The sequence below is a fragment of the Bombina bombina genome, chromosome 1, assembly GCF_027579735.1.
Source record: "Bombina bombina isolate aBomBom1 chromosome 1, aBomBom1.pri, whole genome shotgun sequence".
NCBI classification, from domain to species: Eukaryota; Metazoa; Chordata; class Amphibia; order Anura; family Bombinatoridae; genus Bombina; species Bombina bombina.
In genome coordinates, this window is record NC_069499.1 from 1,059,651,643 (window position 1) to 1,059,669,834 (window position 18,192).

The 18,192-nt window shown below is 36.9% G+C and overlaps 1 protein-coding gene across 1 annotated transcript in view; it reads right to left on the reverse strand.

Annotated features, from left to right (window-relative positions):
* Window positions 1–17,977, reverse strand: part of ARFGEF2 (ADP ribosylation factor guanine nucleotide exchange factor 2) — a 471,542-nt gene extending 453,565 nt beyond the window's left edge. The window contains exon 1 of the mRNA XM_053716931.1: window positions 17,694–17,977. Within this exon, the coding sequence (XP_053572906.1) occupies window positions 17,694–17,826 (133 nt within the window). The 5' untranslated portion in view covers window positions 17,827–17,977. The remainder of the gene's footprint in view (window positions 1–17,693) is intronic.
* Window positions 17,978–18,192: the final 215 nt, after the last annotated feature.

Here is an 18,192-nt window from a genome sequence, read left to right on the forward strand (position 1 = left end):
CCTTTAATGCAAAATATTTTTATAGTAACTGCTACTGTTTAATATGTAAGATACAATTGTTTTGAATGAAATGTCTGTTTAACTATTTATTAATTATAAAACATACGCTTCACTTTGACTTTTTCAGGAAGTAGAATAAAACATACACCCTTAAAGGGATAGGAAAGTCAAAATTAAACTTGCATGATTAAAACAGATCATGTTATTTTAAAAGACTTTTAAATGTACTTCTATTTTCAAAATGTGCTTTGTTCTATTAGTATCCCTCGTTTAAAAAGAATACGCACAAATCCTACACTAGTGGAAGCTAGCTGCTGATTGGTGCCTGCACACAGTTGTCTCTTGCGATTGGGTGACTAGATGTGCTCAGCTAGCTGCCAGTACTGCAATGCTGTTCCTTCAACAATGGATAACAAGATCATAAAGCAAATTTAATAAAAGTAAATTGTAAAGTTGTTTGAAATTGTATGTTCTATCCAAATCATGAAACAAAATTGTGGGGTTTTCTGTCCCTTTAAGAACATCAGATCCCAACTCTTGGAGGAAGAAAAAAAAAACTTAACCAAAAAGTGTCAAAGTACAAGAGAGACAGTCTTCTGATCAGAATGACATACTGACTAGCACACCAGGTGTGTAATGCACACCTATCACAGGGCAAACATGGGAGAGGCGTGGGTTACTTATGATACATTGTTAATGATGAAACCTCACCAGCATCAGTACATATAAAAGACTACAAAGCTGCCGGGGAAGAACCAACAGTCATAAAATCATTCAACCGCCTTACACACCTGATACTTTCATAGGATACAGAAATCATTCATGCATTGGGTTCTGAAACAATAGCAGTAGAACGGATTCACAAGGCAGGGTTACTGATTCCATGACTCTTTTTTTTTTACCTTTTCTAATATTATTCTAGACAAACAATTTTCAAATGATTTTTTTGGGGTTATTTATCGTTTGAATAGTTTCTTTCATTTATTTTCGCAAGAGAATTAAACAGGTTTAATTATACTGCAAATTTTATAGTGCAGGTTTATTTGAAATATAAAAAACAGTGAGGAGCCAGCCACCTTTTTGTTTAGGTGCCAGACAATAAAGAGAGGGGGCTCTATTCATTCATCATATGTGGGGTAGACAAGGTTCCCCCTCATGAAGCTCGTCTGCCCAGCATCGCATCAAGCGAGCACCCTAAAATGCATGCATTTATAATTGCACCTGTGCAATGCCGCCCTGCTGTCAATCATCCTGATCCAATGGATTAACTCGGGCACAAGCCTAATAACGCAGAGGCCCCACAGCTTAATATATGGGGCCCATAGGACGTGTAGAATAATCAAATACTTTAGGAGCCTGAAACGAAGAGCAATGGGTCCCTGGTGCCCACAATTTATAAAGAACTCAGGCATGAAAGTCAAAGTAAACTTTTATGATTCAGATAAAGCAAGTAATTTAATGACATTTTTACATTAACTTCTGTTATAAAATGTACTTCGCTCTCTTGGCTTTTGATGCATGAAGAATTGAAACATATCCTCAGCAGCAGCAATACTGGGAACTAGAGCTGGCGATTGGTGGCTACACACATTGGTCTATAGTCACTGGCTCACCAGATGTGTTCAGCTAGCTCCCAGTAAAGAATCGCTGCTCTGGAGCTGACTTTAACTATGTGTTTAAAACACTTCCATGGGTTAAAAGCAGTGTTATTTGCAAGTAAAAGTGCAATAATAAAATGATCCAAAATATCAGAGTTGTTTCTTCAAATTACCATTTAACCCCTGAACTACCAGGAATTCCAGCAAAAAACTTGCCCAAAATACTTAAGAATTTTTAGCATTATTTGCTATCACTCTATATCACTGGTTTTCAAACCTGTCCTCAGGCCTCCCTCCCCAACAGGCCAAGTTTTCAGGATTACCAATATATATATATATTTTTTTAGTCGACAACCCAAGGTATTGAGCTAGGCCGCTTTTGGTATATTTCATGTCACTGTTTCGCCGCCAAATGGGACCATAAAAAAAAATGGAAGAAAAAAATAAAAATAAAATTACTTTTCACTAACTTTGTGTTTCTCACTGAAATTATTTGCACACAGCTTGTGCAGTTATAACACAAATGTATGTTAAAGTTTCTCTGGGGTCCCCTTTGTTCAGAAGTGGTAGAAATATGCATGACTTTGCCATTGCTTTTCGGTAATTAGAAAGCCTGCTAATTGCAGCCGCACACCATACTTCTAAAATTCCTGGCAGTTAAGGGGTTAATTAGTCCCTCCCACCTCCCTGATCCCTCCCAAACAGCTCCCCCCCCCCCCACACATACATTTTTTTCTGTAGTGTAGTGGACCCCCCACCCTAATTTTTTTTCTTTCTGTAGTGTAGCGTCCCTTACCTCCCTCTCTGTTCCAAACTGTATTTCTGCAGTGTAGGGCCACTCACACTCCCTCCCTCTCCTTTCTGCCTCTGCACCTCCTACCAGCACTGAAGGAGATCGTTACAGACCGTGTCACTGTCTAACGATATAGCAGTCTGCACTCAGTTGGTAACGAAGCACCGATCATGCTCTGCTACCTTACGAGGACAGATTGCCTGCAACTCAGGAACAGCAGTCCCGGCTGTAAAGTGACTGCCATAGCTTCCTGAAGCTGTGACGTATATAAAATACGTTATACAGTACGATGGGCTTCGCACCGCATGCAGTCTATATACGTCGTATTGGGTTAAGGGTTTAAAAAGGGTAACTATATTTACTAATATTTTACTTTATTATTCTTTTTATAGGCAGTCTTGATATTTGGTCTCTAATATCTTTATTACATTTATTGGTGGGTAAATGTAAGCCTCTATTAAACAAGTGCTATCCATGGTGCTGAACCTAAAATGGGCTGGCTGCTAAGATTTACATTCCTGCTTTTAAAATAAAGATAGCAAGAGAACGAAGAAAAATTGATAGTAGGAGTAAATTATAAAGTTGCTTAAAATTACATGCTCTATCTGAATCACGAGAAGAAAAAATTGGGGTCAGTGTCCCTTTAAGGAATAAAAAAAGTAACTATTGGCAACTATTGTGTAAGCAACAGCATGTGGAACTCATAAGCTTTCCCAGTGACACCAATCAGGTGACGCAGATCCTGAGGACAGATTTTATTTCAAGTATGTGAGTTCATAAAACTCCAGGGTACTAAATAGCCCTGACTCTTTCAAAAATTATGACACATCTTTTAACGTTTTAACACTTTGTTGCCACAAATGCATCACTGGGTAAACCCAGGTGCTTGACATCCTATTTAAAAGAAAACATTATTGATAAGTTGGGCTAAATTCCCAGATGCTTGTTAGGTTGCCGAGGGTCCTTGTTAAGGCGAGTCAATGTTCAAAATTCATTAAAGGGACAGTATACACTAATTTTCATTTAACTGCATGTAATAGACACTACTATAAAGAAGAATATGCACTGATGCTGATCTAAAAAAAAATCCAGTATAAAACATTTTAAAAAACCTACTTATAAGCTCCCAGTTTAGCACTGTTGATTAGGTTAGTCTGTGACACCCACTGAAAAGGGCTGGGTAAACAAAAAGTGCAGACACTCCCCACCTCCCCCCTTCCCTGCATATGAAAAAAAAGACAGATAACAAACAGGAGCCTGCAGGAGTCTGTACACGCGTGTATACATCAAACTATGGGGCTTGGTTAGGAGTCTGAAAACCAGCACAATGTTCTTAAAAATAAGCAAAACTATACATTTTTATAAAAATATTACCAGATTGGCTATATAAATGGATCATCTACAAAACATTTATGCAAAGAAAAATCTAGTGTACAAATGTCCCTTTAAGGTTTATTTACCCTATCTTTTCTATCCAACTAGTGTTGCTGTTATTACCATATAAAATTGTGTTAAATGGCCAATAAATATTAGGCATGTGCATTTGGAGGTTTCGGATGCCACTAAATTTGGAAGGCGGCTGCTGGCGGTGTTCAGATCTTTTCGAAGACTGATTTCTGCTTGTGAAGGTTTAACACACTAAGATCTGGAACTGCAGAGATCTTAGCATGTTGCACTTTCACAAGCAGAAATCCGGCTCCAAAAAGAGCGAAAATCTGCAAGTGGTCACCTTCTTCCGCAGTCGGAAGCATCCGTATCCTCTGAATGCACATGCCTACATGATAACTCAGATAAACGCGAACCCCTAGAAATGTGGAAAAACAAATACAACCACAACACTTTGGAAACAAGTTTGCGAAATGGAATCTCTAAATTTGTGTAATTTTTTTAAAAATATTTGCACGTCTGTTATATTAAAAAGTAGTTTAGTTGTATAGAACAGTAGCTTACAGATGTGAAAAAGGGGTTTAAAATCACTGTTCTGAGGCGCTCACAACATGGTCAGGATTTTTCATTTAAACCGTGACTCAGCATGTGGGATTTAGTAAGACAATTGCCCGTGTGTGATATCTTGTCTCATGGTCGTGCCTCACAAAAACAAAGCTGACAAGTTTGTCTTCATTTTTTTGATTTTTTTTCTCATGTTTTCTCCTTTGTACATGTTTGTGTAGACTGTTTAAAGGGACACTGAACCCATTTTTTTCTTTAAATGATTCAGATAGAGCATGCACTTTTAAGCAACTTTCTAATTTACTCCTATAATCAATTTTTGATCGTTCTCTTGCTATCTTTATTTAAAAAGCAGGAATGTGATGCATAGTCGGCCCATTTTTGGTTGAGAACCTGGGTTATACATGCTAATTGGTGGGTAGATATAAGCCTCCAATAAGCAAGCGCTATCCATGGTGCTGAACCTAAAATAGGCTGGCTACTAAGATTTACATTCCTGCTTTTAAAATAAAGATAGTAAGAGAACAAAGAAAAATTGATAATAGGCGTAAATTAGAAAGTTGCTTAAAATGTCATGCTCTTTCTGAATTATGAAAGAAAAAATATGGGTTCAGTGTCCCATTAACACAGACGGCTTTTTCTCTGTGTAATTTTTTTTAGACTGTGTTAAAACATTTTTAGTGATGCCTTGACAGTTTAAGTGGTTCTATGCTGCGAGAGATATCACATGTGAAAGTGAACTATTTACTTTTTTTCCCAATTAAAAGTGATTCTAAACTATTGTAGTTTAATATCCAGTATATAAGACAAAAATTAAGTATGAGAAATGCGGGTGGAGAAATAGTGCGATGTTCATTATCACTAAATATTTTACAAAGGAAGCGTCTTCAAATATTTTAATAAATTAAAGTGCCCCTGTTTATATAAATAATTTTATATATTGTACAGTATATTAAACTACAATAGTTTACAATCACTTTAATGCACAATACAAATTTAAACTTTCACGATTTACTGAAAGCATGAATTAAAGAAAAAGATCCAATTCACTTTTATTATCATATTTACTGTGAATTCTTGGTATCTTTTGTTTGATGTGTATACCTAAGTAGACTTAGGATATGTATATTTTTGTCTTGAGCACTATTCAACAGCAGCGTTTGAAAAATTGCAGCAAACATTTTTGTAAACACTGCTGCCATAAGGATTTAAAACCTGTACTCTCCTAAGCCTTTGTAGATATGCTTGCTTTTTTTATTTACATGCTTAGTCTAAATCATGAATTTAATAGGGGGTATTTAAAAATGCTTCACAATTTTTGTATGCGCTTTTTGTATATTCTGTTAAATTGATGTTCCTATGTTGGATAAATCATCTTCTCCTTTTTAAGGTTTGCGGAAATTTATGTCAAACTGCAGCCCCAACAGTCAGGAGGCATAAAAACAACTTACCACGACAGTATAAATAGATGTTGAAATGTTACAAGAGCGTACCGAGGTACCAATAGGTAGATTGGGATCTTCCAGTAGATCCCGAAGGCGCTGATGGTAGATCGCGGCCGATGTGGTCGAGTTACACGATCTCAACACTGGGGAGTGAGTAGAGTATGGTTGCTAGGGATACCGCTTCATCTACCGCATTGTCTGAAGGAGCAGGTCATTTAACAGTCTGATGGTCGGATACGAAAAGTGGTACAGGATTGGATCTTGAGGGACATCAATTTCAACCAATCAATGTAGATGATTTTTGAACGACAATACAATTGGCCTATTAAAAGCATGGTTGAGTGAGTACTATCCCAATGGATATGACGGCATAGTATAGTTAGGAGGGTAAGCGTGAATAGATAGAAAAAAGTAAAGGCAGAGGCTGCTATGCTATACTAAAGGAATAAGTCTGATTGACGTCTGGCAAATGAACGTGTTGACCCGGTAAGAAATGGTCTGCATGGCGCGCTATTGAAATGTATTTGTGTAAGCCTCACTGGGTCATATCAGGCCAAGCCCATGGCGCAAAAGTAAAGGGGGTCAGTGGCAGTAATTTGAATGCAGCGTTTTGTAACATGGCACAAGGGGTTGCTCCTGTTAACCCGAATTAAAGTCAGTGATACTTTTGTCGTCAGGATTAATATGTTGTATCTTTATGCTTTTGCACTTCCATGTGTTGCTAAATCATGCTTAAAAGGGATATTAAACACATTTTTTTCATGATTCAGATATAGAACATGCAATTTTAAACAACTTTTTTAATTTACTCCTATCATCAATTTTTCTTCATTCTCTTGGTATCTTTATTTAAAAAAGCAAGAATGTAGGCTTAGGAGCGGGTCCATTTTTAGTGGGTAGGTCTCGTTGAGCTGGTCATTTGAAAAAGTAGACCCCAACACAAAAAAATGTGGGCACCCCTGGTCTAGAGCACAACATACATAAAAAAAAGACACATTAACAAGACAGATGAACACTCTTGAGGCTACCTCAGTATTTTCTCGTGAAAATTAGTTGTTTCAATAAAAGATAATAAAGAGACGTATGGTTCATGATAAAAGTATTTTATAGACAGATACAGTGAGTACCCCACAAAAAAAGCCCTGGATAGATAGACCCTATATCAGAATCTCAAGAGTTTAAATTTTGACTTCCATTTCCCTTTAATGGTCTAAAAATTATACTAAATCTATAAACCTACTCAGTGGCACCTCCTTCCTCCGGATATGAACAGTGTCCCCCACAGAGTGACCTCTGACACTCTGCAGGCGATAGTGTCTGCTAGGTCCATATGTGCAGGAGGGGGCTGTGCTAGCCATGTTTTACTATCACTAGAGAGAGTCAACACAAAAAACTTGTTCTGACATCATACATGGTTCATTTAGTAAGGAAATGAGAGCTCTGCACACATTATTTCCTGCTACATTCAATAAGATTTAATAGTGGCGTTTACTTCTTCACACATAATTTCTACTAAACAGTGATAGCAAAGGACAGCCAACATCATCATCTTGAGCAGCAATTCATTCTTCTTAGTGCCACCAAGAATAACATAAGCCATAAAAGAATCCAAAATGTTTGGTGCCAGGAAAGGAATTATAGGAGCCACGACTACCTTGGTATCAGTATCTGACAGTCTGTTCTGTATTAACAATTTTAACACATAACACATCTGTTCTCCATCTTCACTCACCTTTGTCCTCTTAAACTACTTTTCCCCACTACAGTAAACTTTAGTTACAGCGTTTTTTTTTAACAATTTCCTTACCAAAGGGGCTAAATACATAGTCAGTGTTGTAGTGCAGTGCCATTCTAGTTGAGGCTAAAGCTGGTAAGCAAATGAGAAACATACATACACACGTATGCTCCAGTAACTGGAATGTCCTCAGCTGGTTCAACAGATATGTTAAGCCAGCTCCCAGTAGTGCATTGCTGCTCTGGGGCTAACTATATGTTTAACCACAGAGAATTTTCGGTTTACACTTTACATCTTTAAAGGGACACTGAACCATATTTTTTTCTTTTGTGATTCAGATAGAGCATGCAATTTTAAGCAACTTTCTAATTTACTCCTATTATCAATTTTTCTTCGTCCTCTTGCTATCTTTATTTGAAAAAGAAGGCATCTAAGTTAAGGAGCCAGACAATTTTTGGTTAAGAACCATGGACTGCACTTTTTTATTGGTGGGTGAATTTATCCACAAATAAGCAAGAACAACCCAGGTTGTTCACCAAAAATGGGCCGGCATCTAAACTTACATTCTTGCTTTTCAAATAAAGATACCAATAGGAGTAAATTAGAAAGTTGCTTAAAACTGCATGCTCTATCTGAATCATAAAAGAAAAAATGTGGGTTCAGTGTCCCTTTAACATTTTCAAAAAGGACCAAACACATAGTAAAATAAGGGAATTTTGTTTCAGAATTAAAATGATCTGCAGAAGTAAGAGTTTTTTTGTTTTTTTTTTAAACAAAAGAATGTCTCACAAAAAAAACAAATAAAATGTTAACTGTATAGTGCAGTTCTTGTTAATATTTGGGATTTCTAAATGATAGTGGGAAGCACAGCAAAGCATTTAAACACTTAGGGCTAAATTACAAGTGGAGCACTAATTTATCGCGTGCCCGTAAATGGGCAAATTCACGCTTTTACGGACGTGATGAATAACCAGCCATTACATTAGTGCTTTGAAAATTAACTAGAGATCAGCTCTCTGGTTAATTTTCCAAAAGTGCCCCTAAATAAATTTTATTTAAAAAAAATGTAACAAGCAGTTTTTAAAGGTTAAAGTTGGCGGGTGTGGGGTGAAAAGTACCTTTACATTGCGATTTATGGGGAACTGTGTGTTCCCTGTAAAATATATGTATATGCTTATATACCTATATATTTGTGTGTGAATATGTGTATTTACACATAAACACACATATGTATATATATTCTTATACATATTTAACATTTGCTGCCCATAGCGGTGCGACTTGCCCCCTTTGCTGCACTAGGTTTTCATGTTGTGTCTCACGGCAAAAGAACGAGGCTCCCATTGGAGCCTATGGAAGTGCGCTCTTGTGAGCCCAAAGCTTCCGTGCAATGCGAATGCGAACTTGCAACAAATGTGCACTGGTATTACTAAGTGGAGCGCAAATAACACACTTGCGAAAGTGATATTTTGCGCTCCACTTGTAATCTAGCCCTCAACTGTAAGCTTTTCATATATAAGACTGAATACTTGTTCCCTCTGTGAAAAGCATAATTGGGCTAAAAGAAACTACTCCCAGTTGGTAAAAAGGGCAGGATTGTTTCTCTGTGTGTATTTGAAAACTTGTTTTCCCCTGTACCTTTAAAAACTAGAGATTAGACACAGAAACAAAACTTACTTGAAACATAAAAAAAGAAAGATTTGAACAAATAAGAAAAAAAAAGGCTAATCGAGTCTGACCACATTACAGACCTACCAACCCTTTCAGCAGCCAATATACAGTATGTAATGCAAACAAACACAATCAAACTAACTGCCATGATTCACTAGTCCAACCAAGTGTGTCACAGCAAAGGCACAGAATTTCTTAATTATCAAAATGATTCTTGATATTAATTCGTATGCTTCATATTTGCTGTAAATGATATGTAAATATTCATGCACCAGCAACCTCAGATCTTCCCCAAGCTAACTTTGCCATTTGCACTTCTCGTTTGTGCTCTGCACTTTTATTCCCTGAATAATTTCTTAATTTAGTTATTTGTGCAAAGAATATATTCGTTTAAGATAATTACAAATACAACTGAATAACCTGCATTAGTCTTAACCTGCAGCACACACAAGATTGAGGGCTATGAAGAGTTAAAAGTAGATGTTAAGATGGATTTAAAATATTAATACGCTCTGAGCTGTTTTTAGCTTATTTTATGCAGTAGGGTTACGTTACAAACCTCTTAAGCAAGAGTGTTGTTATAGTAAAAGAACGTAAACATGAAGTTTTGTTATATCAGTTTAACTGAATTTGTTAACCCCTTAGCTGTAATAGAGCGTGTTGCAGGAGAGGATGTTTTACACCTAGGATTTAGGTTTCACTGAAGTGTGCTATTATATGGGCAAGGTTCAGAGCCACTGGAGTATATAAAAATGCAAAGGGCAGCTAAAGTAAACACAGTAATGCTTATTCAAACAACAAGCCTGCCAATAAGTCTTTTGACTTGCCTTGTACAAGGGTATATGGTGATAGACTTTGTGATTGTAATGAAGCAGCTTCTTGTAGGAGGGAAAATATCTAAAGAATCGCACAAAGCATTATGTGCATATATGTCAAAGCCAAAAAAAACTTAAAGAGACATAAAGCCCCTATTTTTCTTTCATGATTCTTATAGAGCAGGCACTTTTTTAAACAACTTTATCATTTACTTCTATTATCAAATTCTCTTCGCTCTCTTGATATCTTTTTTTGAAGAATCAGGGACGTAAGCTAAGGAGCATGAATTGTATCCATTTGCAAGAGCTCTAGATGACAACACTATTTCCTGCCATGTAGTGTTCCAGACACCAACCTAGGTATCTCTTCAACAAAGAATATCATGGGAATGAAGCACAATTTTTAATAGAAGAAACTTTTTTAAATTGTATGCTCTGCCTGAATCACAAAATATTTTTTGGAGTTTCATATTCCTTTAAAGGATACAATAAACAGTTTGAGATTGTAAAATAAAATGTTTAATCACGTGTACTAAAAATAAACGTTGCAATATGCTTTCAATATTTATTTTGTCCCATTTTCCCGACATTTTACTTTTTGGTTTTCTCAATCACATGATGCAACTAACTGCGATATGAAGCTGCAATTTTTTATCTAAACAATGCTACCGCCATCATTCTACTGGTTTGGCTTCAGTCCTGAGGTGTGCACAGACATTGAAGGTGGCGGACTAGCAGGGCTCTTTTTTCTGGCCTATTCCGTCTGCAGTGCAAATTGCAAAAGGGAATAAGCCGCTGTTTTGAGCAGTTAAATGATTTTTTTAATGTAAAATGTATCTTTAACAAATATTTTAATAAAATTGCAATATTTCATTAAAAAAGTATGATTTTTTTTTTCATATCGCACAGCCCTATTAGATATAAAACCAGCAATAAAAGAGAGTGTGCAACAAAGCCTAAGTGGAAACCCTATTAGTTACTTAGCATTCCTATATTTCACACAGCCTTGTTTGCACACTCTTATTGCCTGTTTTATGTATGTTTCTAATTATCCTCAGCAGAAGCGAAGCAATGCACTATTGGGAGCTAGAGGATAAGATTACTTTAGAAACTACTTTTTAGAAAGTAAACCTTTACACTTACATTTTTTTTTTTTTTTTTAAATCTACATATTCTCAGGCTAATCTTTGCTTTGAATAAATCATATCTAGCATTCACTTAATGTTAAATATCCCTTTAAAAAATAAAAAAAAACTAATAGATTTTTAAATGACTCTCTTTTAGATGAAATAAAGAAAATGTCTGTGTATCATAAACAAACAAGAACAATTACATGACAGCTAAAATCAGGTGTCCCTGTTCTTTGTACAAAACTTAATATAGGCGACAAAAGGTTATACCACCTGTTCTCCGTTCCCATACATTAAACTATATAGCTTAAAACAGAGAAAAGAACAAGCATGAAATAATGAAGAAAGAAAAGCCGTAAAGGTATAATGTATTGCTTCCTATCCAGTCATCTACTGCCAAAATGCCCCATTTAAAAATATGCATGGTTTAATTTCACACGTTAAATGAAAACAACCGGTTTCTGAAGCAGTAAATCCAGTCTTCTATCTTAGGTTATTCGTAGGCCAGATTGATACAGCCTTAGGAAGTTTCTCCTTTATCAGAGTGCCCCCAGGGGCATAGACATTGGCTGACTGAGGCTATACTGTACATGTAGAGGGCTTCAATCACCAGGAACACAAATACAAAGAGAATCTGCCAATTAACCCCTTAACGACTGAGGACGTGCAGGGTACGTCCTCAGAAAAAAGGCAGTTAATGCCTGAGAACGTACCCTGCACGTCCTCAGTGTGGAAAGCAGCTGGAAGCGATCCTGCTCGCTTCCAGCTGCTTTCCGGTTATTGCAGTGATGCCTCGATATGGAGGCATCCTGCAATAACCTTTTTAAGTAATCCGGTGCAGAGAGAGCCACTCTGTGGCCCTCTCTGCACCGGAGATCGGTGGCTACCTGCGTTGGTGGGTGGGAGCCGGACCGGGAGGCGGGTGGCGGCCATCGATGGCCCTGTGGAAGTGAAGGGGGGCGGGATCGTGGGCGGGGGTGGCTGGGGGCGCGCACGGGCGCGCGCGCGTGCACGGGAGGGTGGGGGCGGGCGCGTGCACGGGGAGGGAGCGGGTGGGAACCGCTACACTGCAGAAAATGTGCAAATAAAAAAGATTAAAAAAATCGAAAAATAAAATAATCATCAAAGTGGTGGGGGTTTGTCTGGGTGGGGGGGGTGTCTGGGTGGGGGGGGGGGGGAAGCTACACTACAGAAAAAAAAAAAAGAGAAAAAAAAACACTTTTTATTGTAAACTGGGTACTGGCAGACAGCTGCCAGTACCCAAGATGGCCCCCAATAAGGCAGAGGGGAGGGTTAGAGAGCGGTTTTGGGGGGGATCAGGGAGGTTGGGGGCTAAGGGGGGGATCCTACACAGTAGCATATGTAAATATGCTAAAAAAAATTTTAATTTTTTTTTTAAAACCCTTTTATTTTAGTACTGGCAGACTTTCTGCCAGTACTTAAGATGGCGGGGACAATTGTGGGGTGGGGGAGGGAAGGGAGCTGTTTGGGAGGGATCAGGGGGTGGGATGTGTCAGATGGGAGGCTGATCTCTACACTAAAGCTAAAATTAACCCTGCAAGCTCACTACAAACTCCCTAATTAACCCTTTCACTGCTAGCCATAATACACGTGTGAGGCGCAACAGGATTTAGTGGCCTTCTAATTACCAGAAAGCAACGCCAAAGTCATATATGTCTGCTATTTCTGAACAAAGGGGATCCCAGACAAGCATTTACAACCATTTGTGCCATAATTGCACAAGCTGTTTGTAAATGATTTCAGTGAGAAGCCTAAAATTGTGAAAAATTTTACGTTTTTTTTAATTTGATCGCATTTGGCGGTGAAATGGTGGCATGAAATATACCAAAATGTGCCTAGATCAATACTTGGGGTTGTCTACTACACTACACTAAAGCTAAAATTAACCCTACAAGTTCCCTAAAAGCTCCCTAATTAACCCCTTAACTGCTGGGCATGATACACTTGTGGTGCGCAGTGGCATTTAGCGGCCTTCTAATTACCAAAAAGCAACGCCAAAGCCATATATGTGTGCTATTTATGAACAAAGGGGATCCCAGAGAAGAATTTACAACCATTTATGCCATAATTGCACAAGTTGTTTGTAAATAATTTCAGTGAGAAACCTAAAGTTTGTGAAAAAATTTGTGAAAAAGTGAACAATTTTTTGTATTTGATCGCATTTGGCGGTGAAATGGTGGCATGAAATATACCAAAATTGGCCTAGATCAATACTTTGGGATGTCTACTAAAAAAAAATATATAAATGTCAAGGGATATTCAGATATTCCTGAAAGATATCAGTGTTCTAAATGTGACTAGCGCTAATTTTGGAAAAACATGGTTTGGAAATAGCAAAGTGCTACTTGTATTTATGGCCCTATAACTTGCAAAAAAAGCAAAGAACATGTAAACATTGGGTATTTCTAAACTCAGGACAAAATTTAGAAACTATTTAGCATGGGTGTTTTTTGGTGGTTTTAGATATGTAACAGATTTTGGGGGTCAAAGTTAGAAAAAGTGTGTTTTTTTCCATTTTTCCTCATATTTTATCATTTTTTTTATAGTAAATTATAAGATATGATGAAAATAATGGTATCTTTAGAAAGTCCATTTAATGGCGAGAAAAACGGTATATAATATGTGTGGGTACAGTAAATGAGTAAGAAGAAAATTACAGCTAAACACAAACACCGCAAAAATGTAAAAATAGCCTTGGTCCCAAACGGACAGAAAATGGAAAAGTGCTCTGGTCACTAAGGGGTTAAACAATAATAAAAATGAAATTTTTCAAAATGAATATTTAGGTAGTAGATGATGGGCTGCAAGTAATATGTTTAAAGGGAAATTCTAGCACAAAAAATAAATGCTATCTGCTTGACCATCTTATTTCTATATAAATTCCCTTCTCTTACTATGGGCCTGATGATCTAAAGCTCTGCACTCAGGTGAGATCATTCAAAACGCCTCTCAAATTATTTTAGAAAGGCAACATTTAACCGAGAGCTGTTTATCTAGCTATGCAAGGTACTGGCTGTGAAGGTGAGACAAATGCATTGCAATATAATGCTCAAAAATATATTGTGTGATTTCTTTCCATGCTTGTGAGATTTTAATCATCGGGCACCACGTGTGTAATGACTGCTAAAGGCTTGAGCACATAAAATGTTATACTCCTGTTAAAATCCAAACAAGAATATGGCAGATGACTAGAAAATACTTGTGCAGTGTTCACCACAGAATATTTGCCAGCTGGGTAGCATTTTGAAGTAGCTGGGTGGGGGCAGAGTAATATTTTCTAATATTATTTTCAGCTATCCAAAGCACACATTAATTGCAAAATTTAACATAAACGTTTTAATGATAATTTGTGCAATAAAAATTAAACATTGTATATATTGGCTAATTTTAGCTTAATATTGGCTACAAATTTAGTCAGATGGTACACCTGCTAAAAAGGTCGTGGGGAGAACACTGGTGTGCAAACAGCCTTTGATTGGCTGACCATGCTGGAGTAGCAGATGAGCTTAACTGACTAGAGAGACCAGAATGTGTTTCAAAATAAAAATAGCTAATGGAATAGAGCACTTTATTTCTGCATTTTTTCCTCTTTAACTGTAATAGATAACATCCAAACCTTCCCTTATCATGGAAAAACATTTTACAAAAAAAAGTAGGACTTAATTGTACTTTCACATTTGTTCACAATTTTCTTTTTCTACAGCCTGAAGAATACGTAGGGCTCTTTTATTACCTGGAAAGCACACACACACACAAAAACTTACTCAACAGGAGTGCACAGCTTGATAAACCAGTAGAACTAGTATAATGGTCAATCCAAGTAAATCAATACAGTAGTCATTTTTTTTACTACTCTAGAAACTTACAAAACATATGAATTAGAAACTTGTCCTTTGTACATGAGAGAGAAAAAATAAAATACTTTTATTATACCTACAATAGGAAGATGTTGACAACTAGCTCACATAATAGATTATCAGTAGAAATCAATGGTGCATACAGTACACAGCATTTTTTTTTATGATGTCATGGCAAAGAAGCCTAAGGCAACGCTTGAATTTAATGCTTTTAAAAGATGAAGTTGTGACAGTTTCCACAACAATTGCCAATGGGACAATTTATTTTGCAGTTGTTACCGTATCAAGTAAATCTCTTATCAAGAGTTCCGCCTACACACAAAGAAAACAAGCATGTTTAACAGCCATTACTAAGTGTCTAGTGTTCCGTTTTAAAAATATACATTAGGATATACTATGTACTTAACATTCCGTTTATCTTTATAAAACAAAGCAAAAATAAAAAATCATTACAGATCGTTATAAAAAAAATGAAATCTTTGTAAAGCACTACACATACTAGAACATCATTAAAAGGGATAGGAAAGCCAAAATTAAACTTGCAGGATTCAGATAGAGCATGTAATTTTAAGACACTTAAATGCACTTCTATTTTCAAATATGCTTCTTTCTCTAGGTATCCCTTGTTGAAAAAGAATATGCACATGTCCTAAACTAGTGGGCGCTAGCTGCTGATTGGTGAGCCACATTTGTCTCTTGTGATTGGCTAACTAGATGTGTTCAGCTAGCTGTCAGTAGTGCAATGATGTTCCTTAAGCAAAGGATAACAAAATAATAAAGGAGATTTGATAATAGAACTAAATTAGAAACTTTAAAATGTATGTTCTAACCAAATCATGAAAGAAATTTTTGGGGTTTTCTGTCCCTTTTTTTTTTTCTTTCATGATTCAGATAGAAAATAAAATTTAAAAAAACTTCATTCTCTTAGTGTACTTTGCTGAAGGAGCAGTAATGCACTTCCAGGAGATAGCTGACCACATCTGGCGAGCCAAGAACAAGAGGAATATATGCGGCTACCAATCAGAAGCTAGCTCCGAATTGTGTATTGCCGCTCTTGAGCCTATCTAGGTATGCTTTTAACAAAGGATACCAAGAAAACAAAGCAAATTAGGATGATAGAAGTAAATTGAAAGTTGTTTAAACTGCATGTTCTATTTGAATCATAAAAGTTTAAATTTGACTTTACTTTCCCTTTAAACATACTAACATTTTAAAATAACTAGTTTTATTATGTACTAAAAGAATAAAAAAAAAAAAAAGGAGATGCAGTGTGGAATGGGCAGGAAAACAGGTAACTTTACATTTGTAATACAAAGAAGCAACCCACAACAATAACAAAAATATGCGTCCAATTATAGAATTGAATTGATTAATTACTATTTATGCATTATTACAATTTCCCTTTAAAGCAGTGTAGAGTATTTTAACCATTCACCAGAACACAACAGCTTTCTTCAAGACAACAGGTAATACCTCACAGACCACTGCAATAAAGCGAGTCACACAAATGTTTTGGTTTACCAGTGAATATAAAAGTTATGTTTACACTATACTGTAGTCTATTAACCCTTTCGTGACAGGGTTAAAGTGTCTACATCGGAACACCTGTTCCGATGTAGACAAATTGAAACTACGCGATCGTGCATACGATCGCGAGATTTCAATTATTGGATCGCATCTGGGGGGCGTCCCTACAACCCTAGGAACGCCCTCCAGACCGCGATCAAGTCCTTGAAGCGCAGAAGGCTTCAGGACAGCCGTTTGATATGACGTTCTATTCCGTCATAACGGCTTTAAAGCCCAGTGTAAATATGACGGAATAGAACGGCATAACGGCGTTAAAAGGTTAAGTGTCTAAAAAACAGTGTACATATCTTAATTAAAAAAACACTTTATTGCTAAAAAAAAAAGCAAACCATTAACTAAACCTTTAGCGAGTTGTAATATTTGTATACATGTGTATTAAAAGTAATGGTAAATCCTAGCATTTGAGAAACGCTAGGATTTACCATTGGAACAAATAAAGGGCACTTTCAGTAATGAAGCAATATCTGGGAAGCTCAATAAAGTGAGGTACGCCTGTATCCACGAACTAAATACATTTTCAAAAACAAATATTCACCTAAAGCTGGATCACCTTTTTCGGTTTAGGTAGATGATAGTGTAGACCCATCTAAAATGATTACATAGCTACAAAATGCAGTAGGTTACTCTGGCAGCCAAGTAAAGATTACATCTCTTGAATTTACTCTTACAGACTTCAATCATGCATGATAAATCTCACCCACAAAACCATGACACAGGATTTTTTTTATTACCCTTATTTCTCAATTATATTTTTCAGAAAATATACCTATTTTATGAGCAGCAATAATACAATGAGATGTTTTTATTACAAATATATTATTACTTTTCAGGACATTTTATAATACTATTAAAATGCTTTCAATAAAATATTTTATCACTATACAGGATAAATATAAAGGCACAGTGTATTCTACACGTCATACAAATGAATACGTATCTTAATCTAAATGTGTCCTGCTAAAGCAGCTGTGTATTTTGAATAGTGAATACCTTGCAATCTAATCATAATGACATAATTGATCGAGTAGAACATCTCTTGATCAGTATAATTACTATGGCGCTTTAAAGCCAAACATTACATTCAGCCTTACCCAGGGCCACTTCGCAAGCCTTCTTAAGCTGGGAATTCTGGGCCCGCTTCACATCCTTATCAGCCAGGATTTTCTCTAGAGCCCGTGACAGAAACATAGTTTTTGTCTTGTTCCCTTCTTCTCTGTTCTGCATGTCACGCCAGCAGCTGCTCTCTACTTGCCCCCTTCCCTTGCACTACTGATGAATGAGACAGCTTCAGATGGATCAAAAGGATAGCCGTATGCAACCCCATCAGGAAGTCAGCACTGCGCCGCCATCTTGGAAGCTGTCAGATGACTCGCTTAGCCACGCCCATTTCCATGCTGGCATCCAAAGGTCTCATAAGTTTGGGAAGCGGAGAGGGCGGGGCCTGAGAGTTTGACAGGAGGGCAAGGTAAACTGTCACATGAAGGTGAGTGGTCTGTTGTGGTGACGTCATTGATGTGTCATTAGTGTGCGAAGTTTGCGAACGCCGTTCAGCTTTGTTTCACAGAAATATGTATTGCACATGTGAAAAAG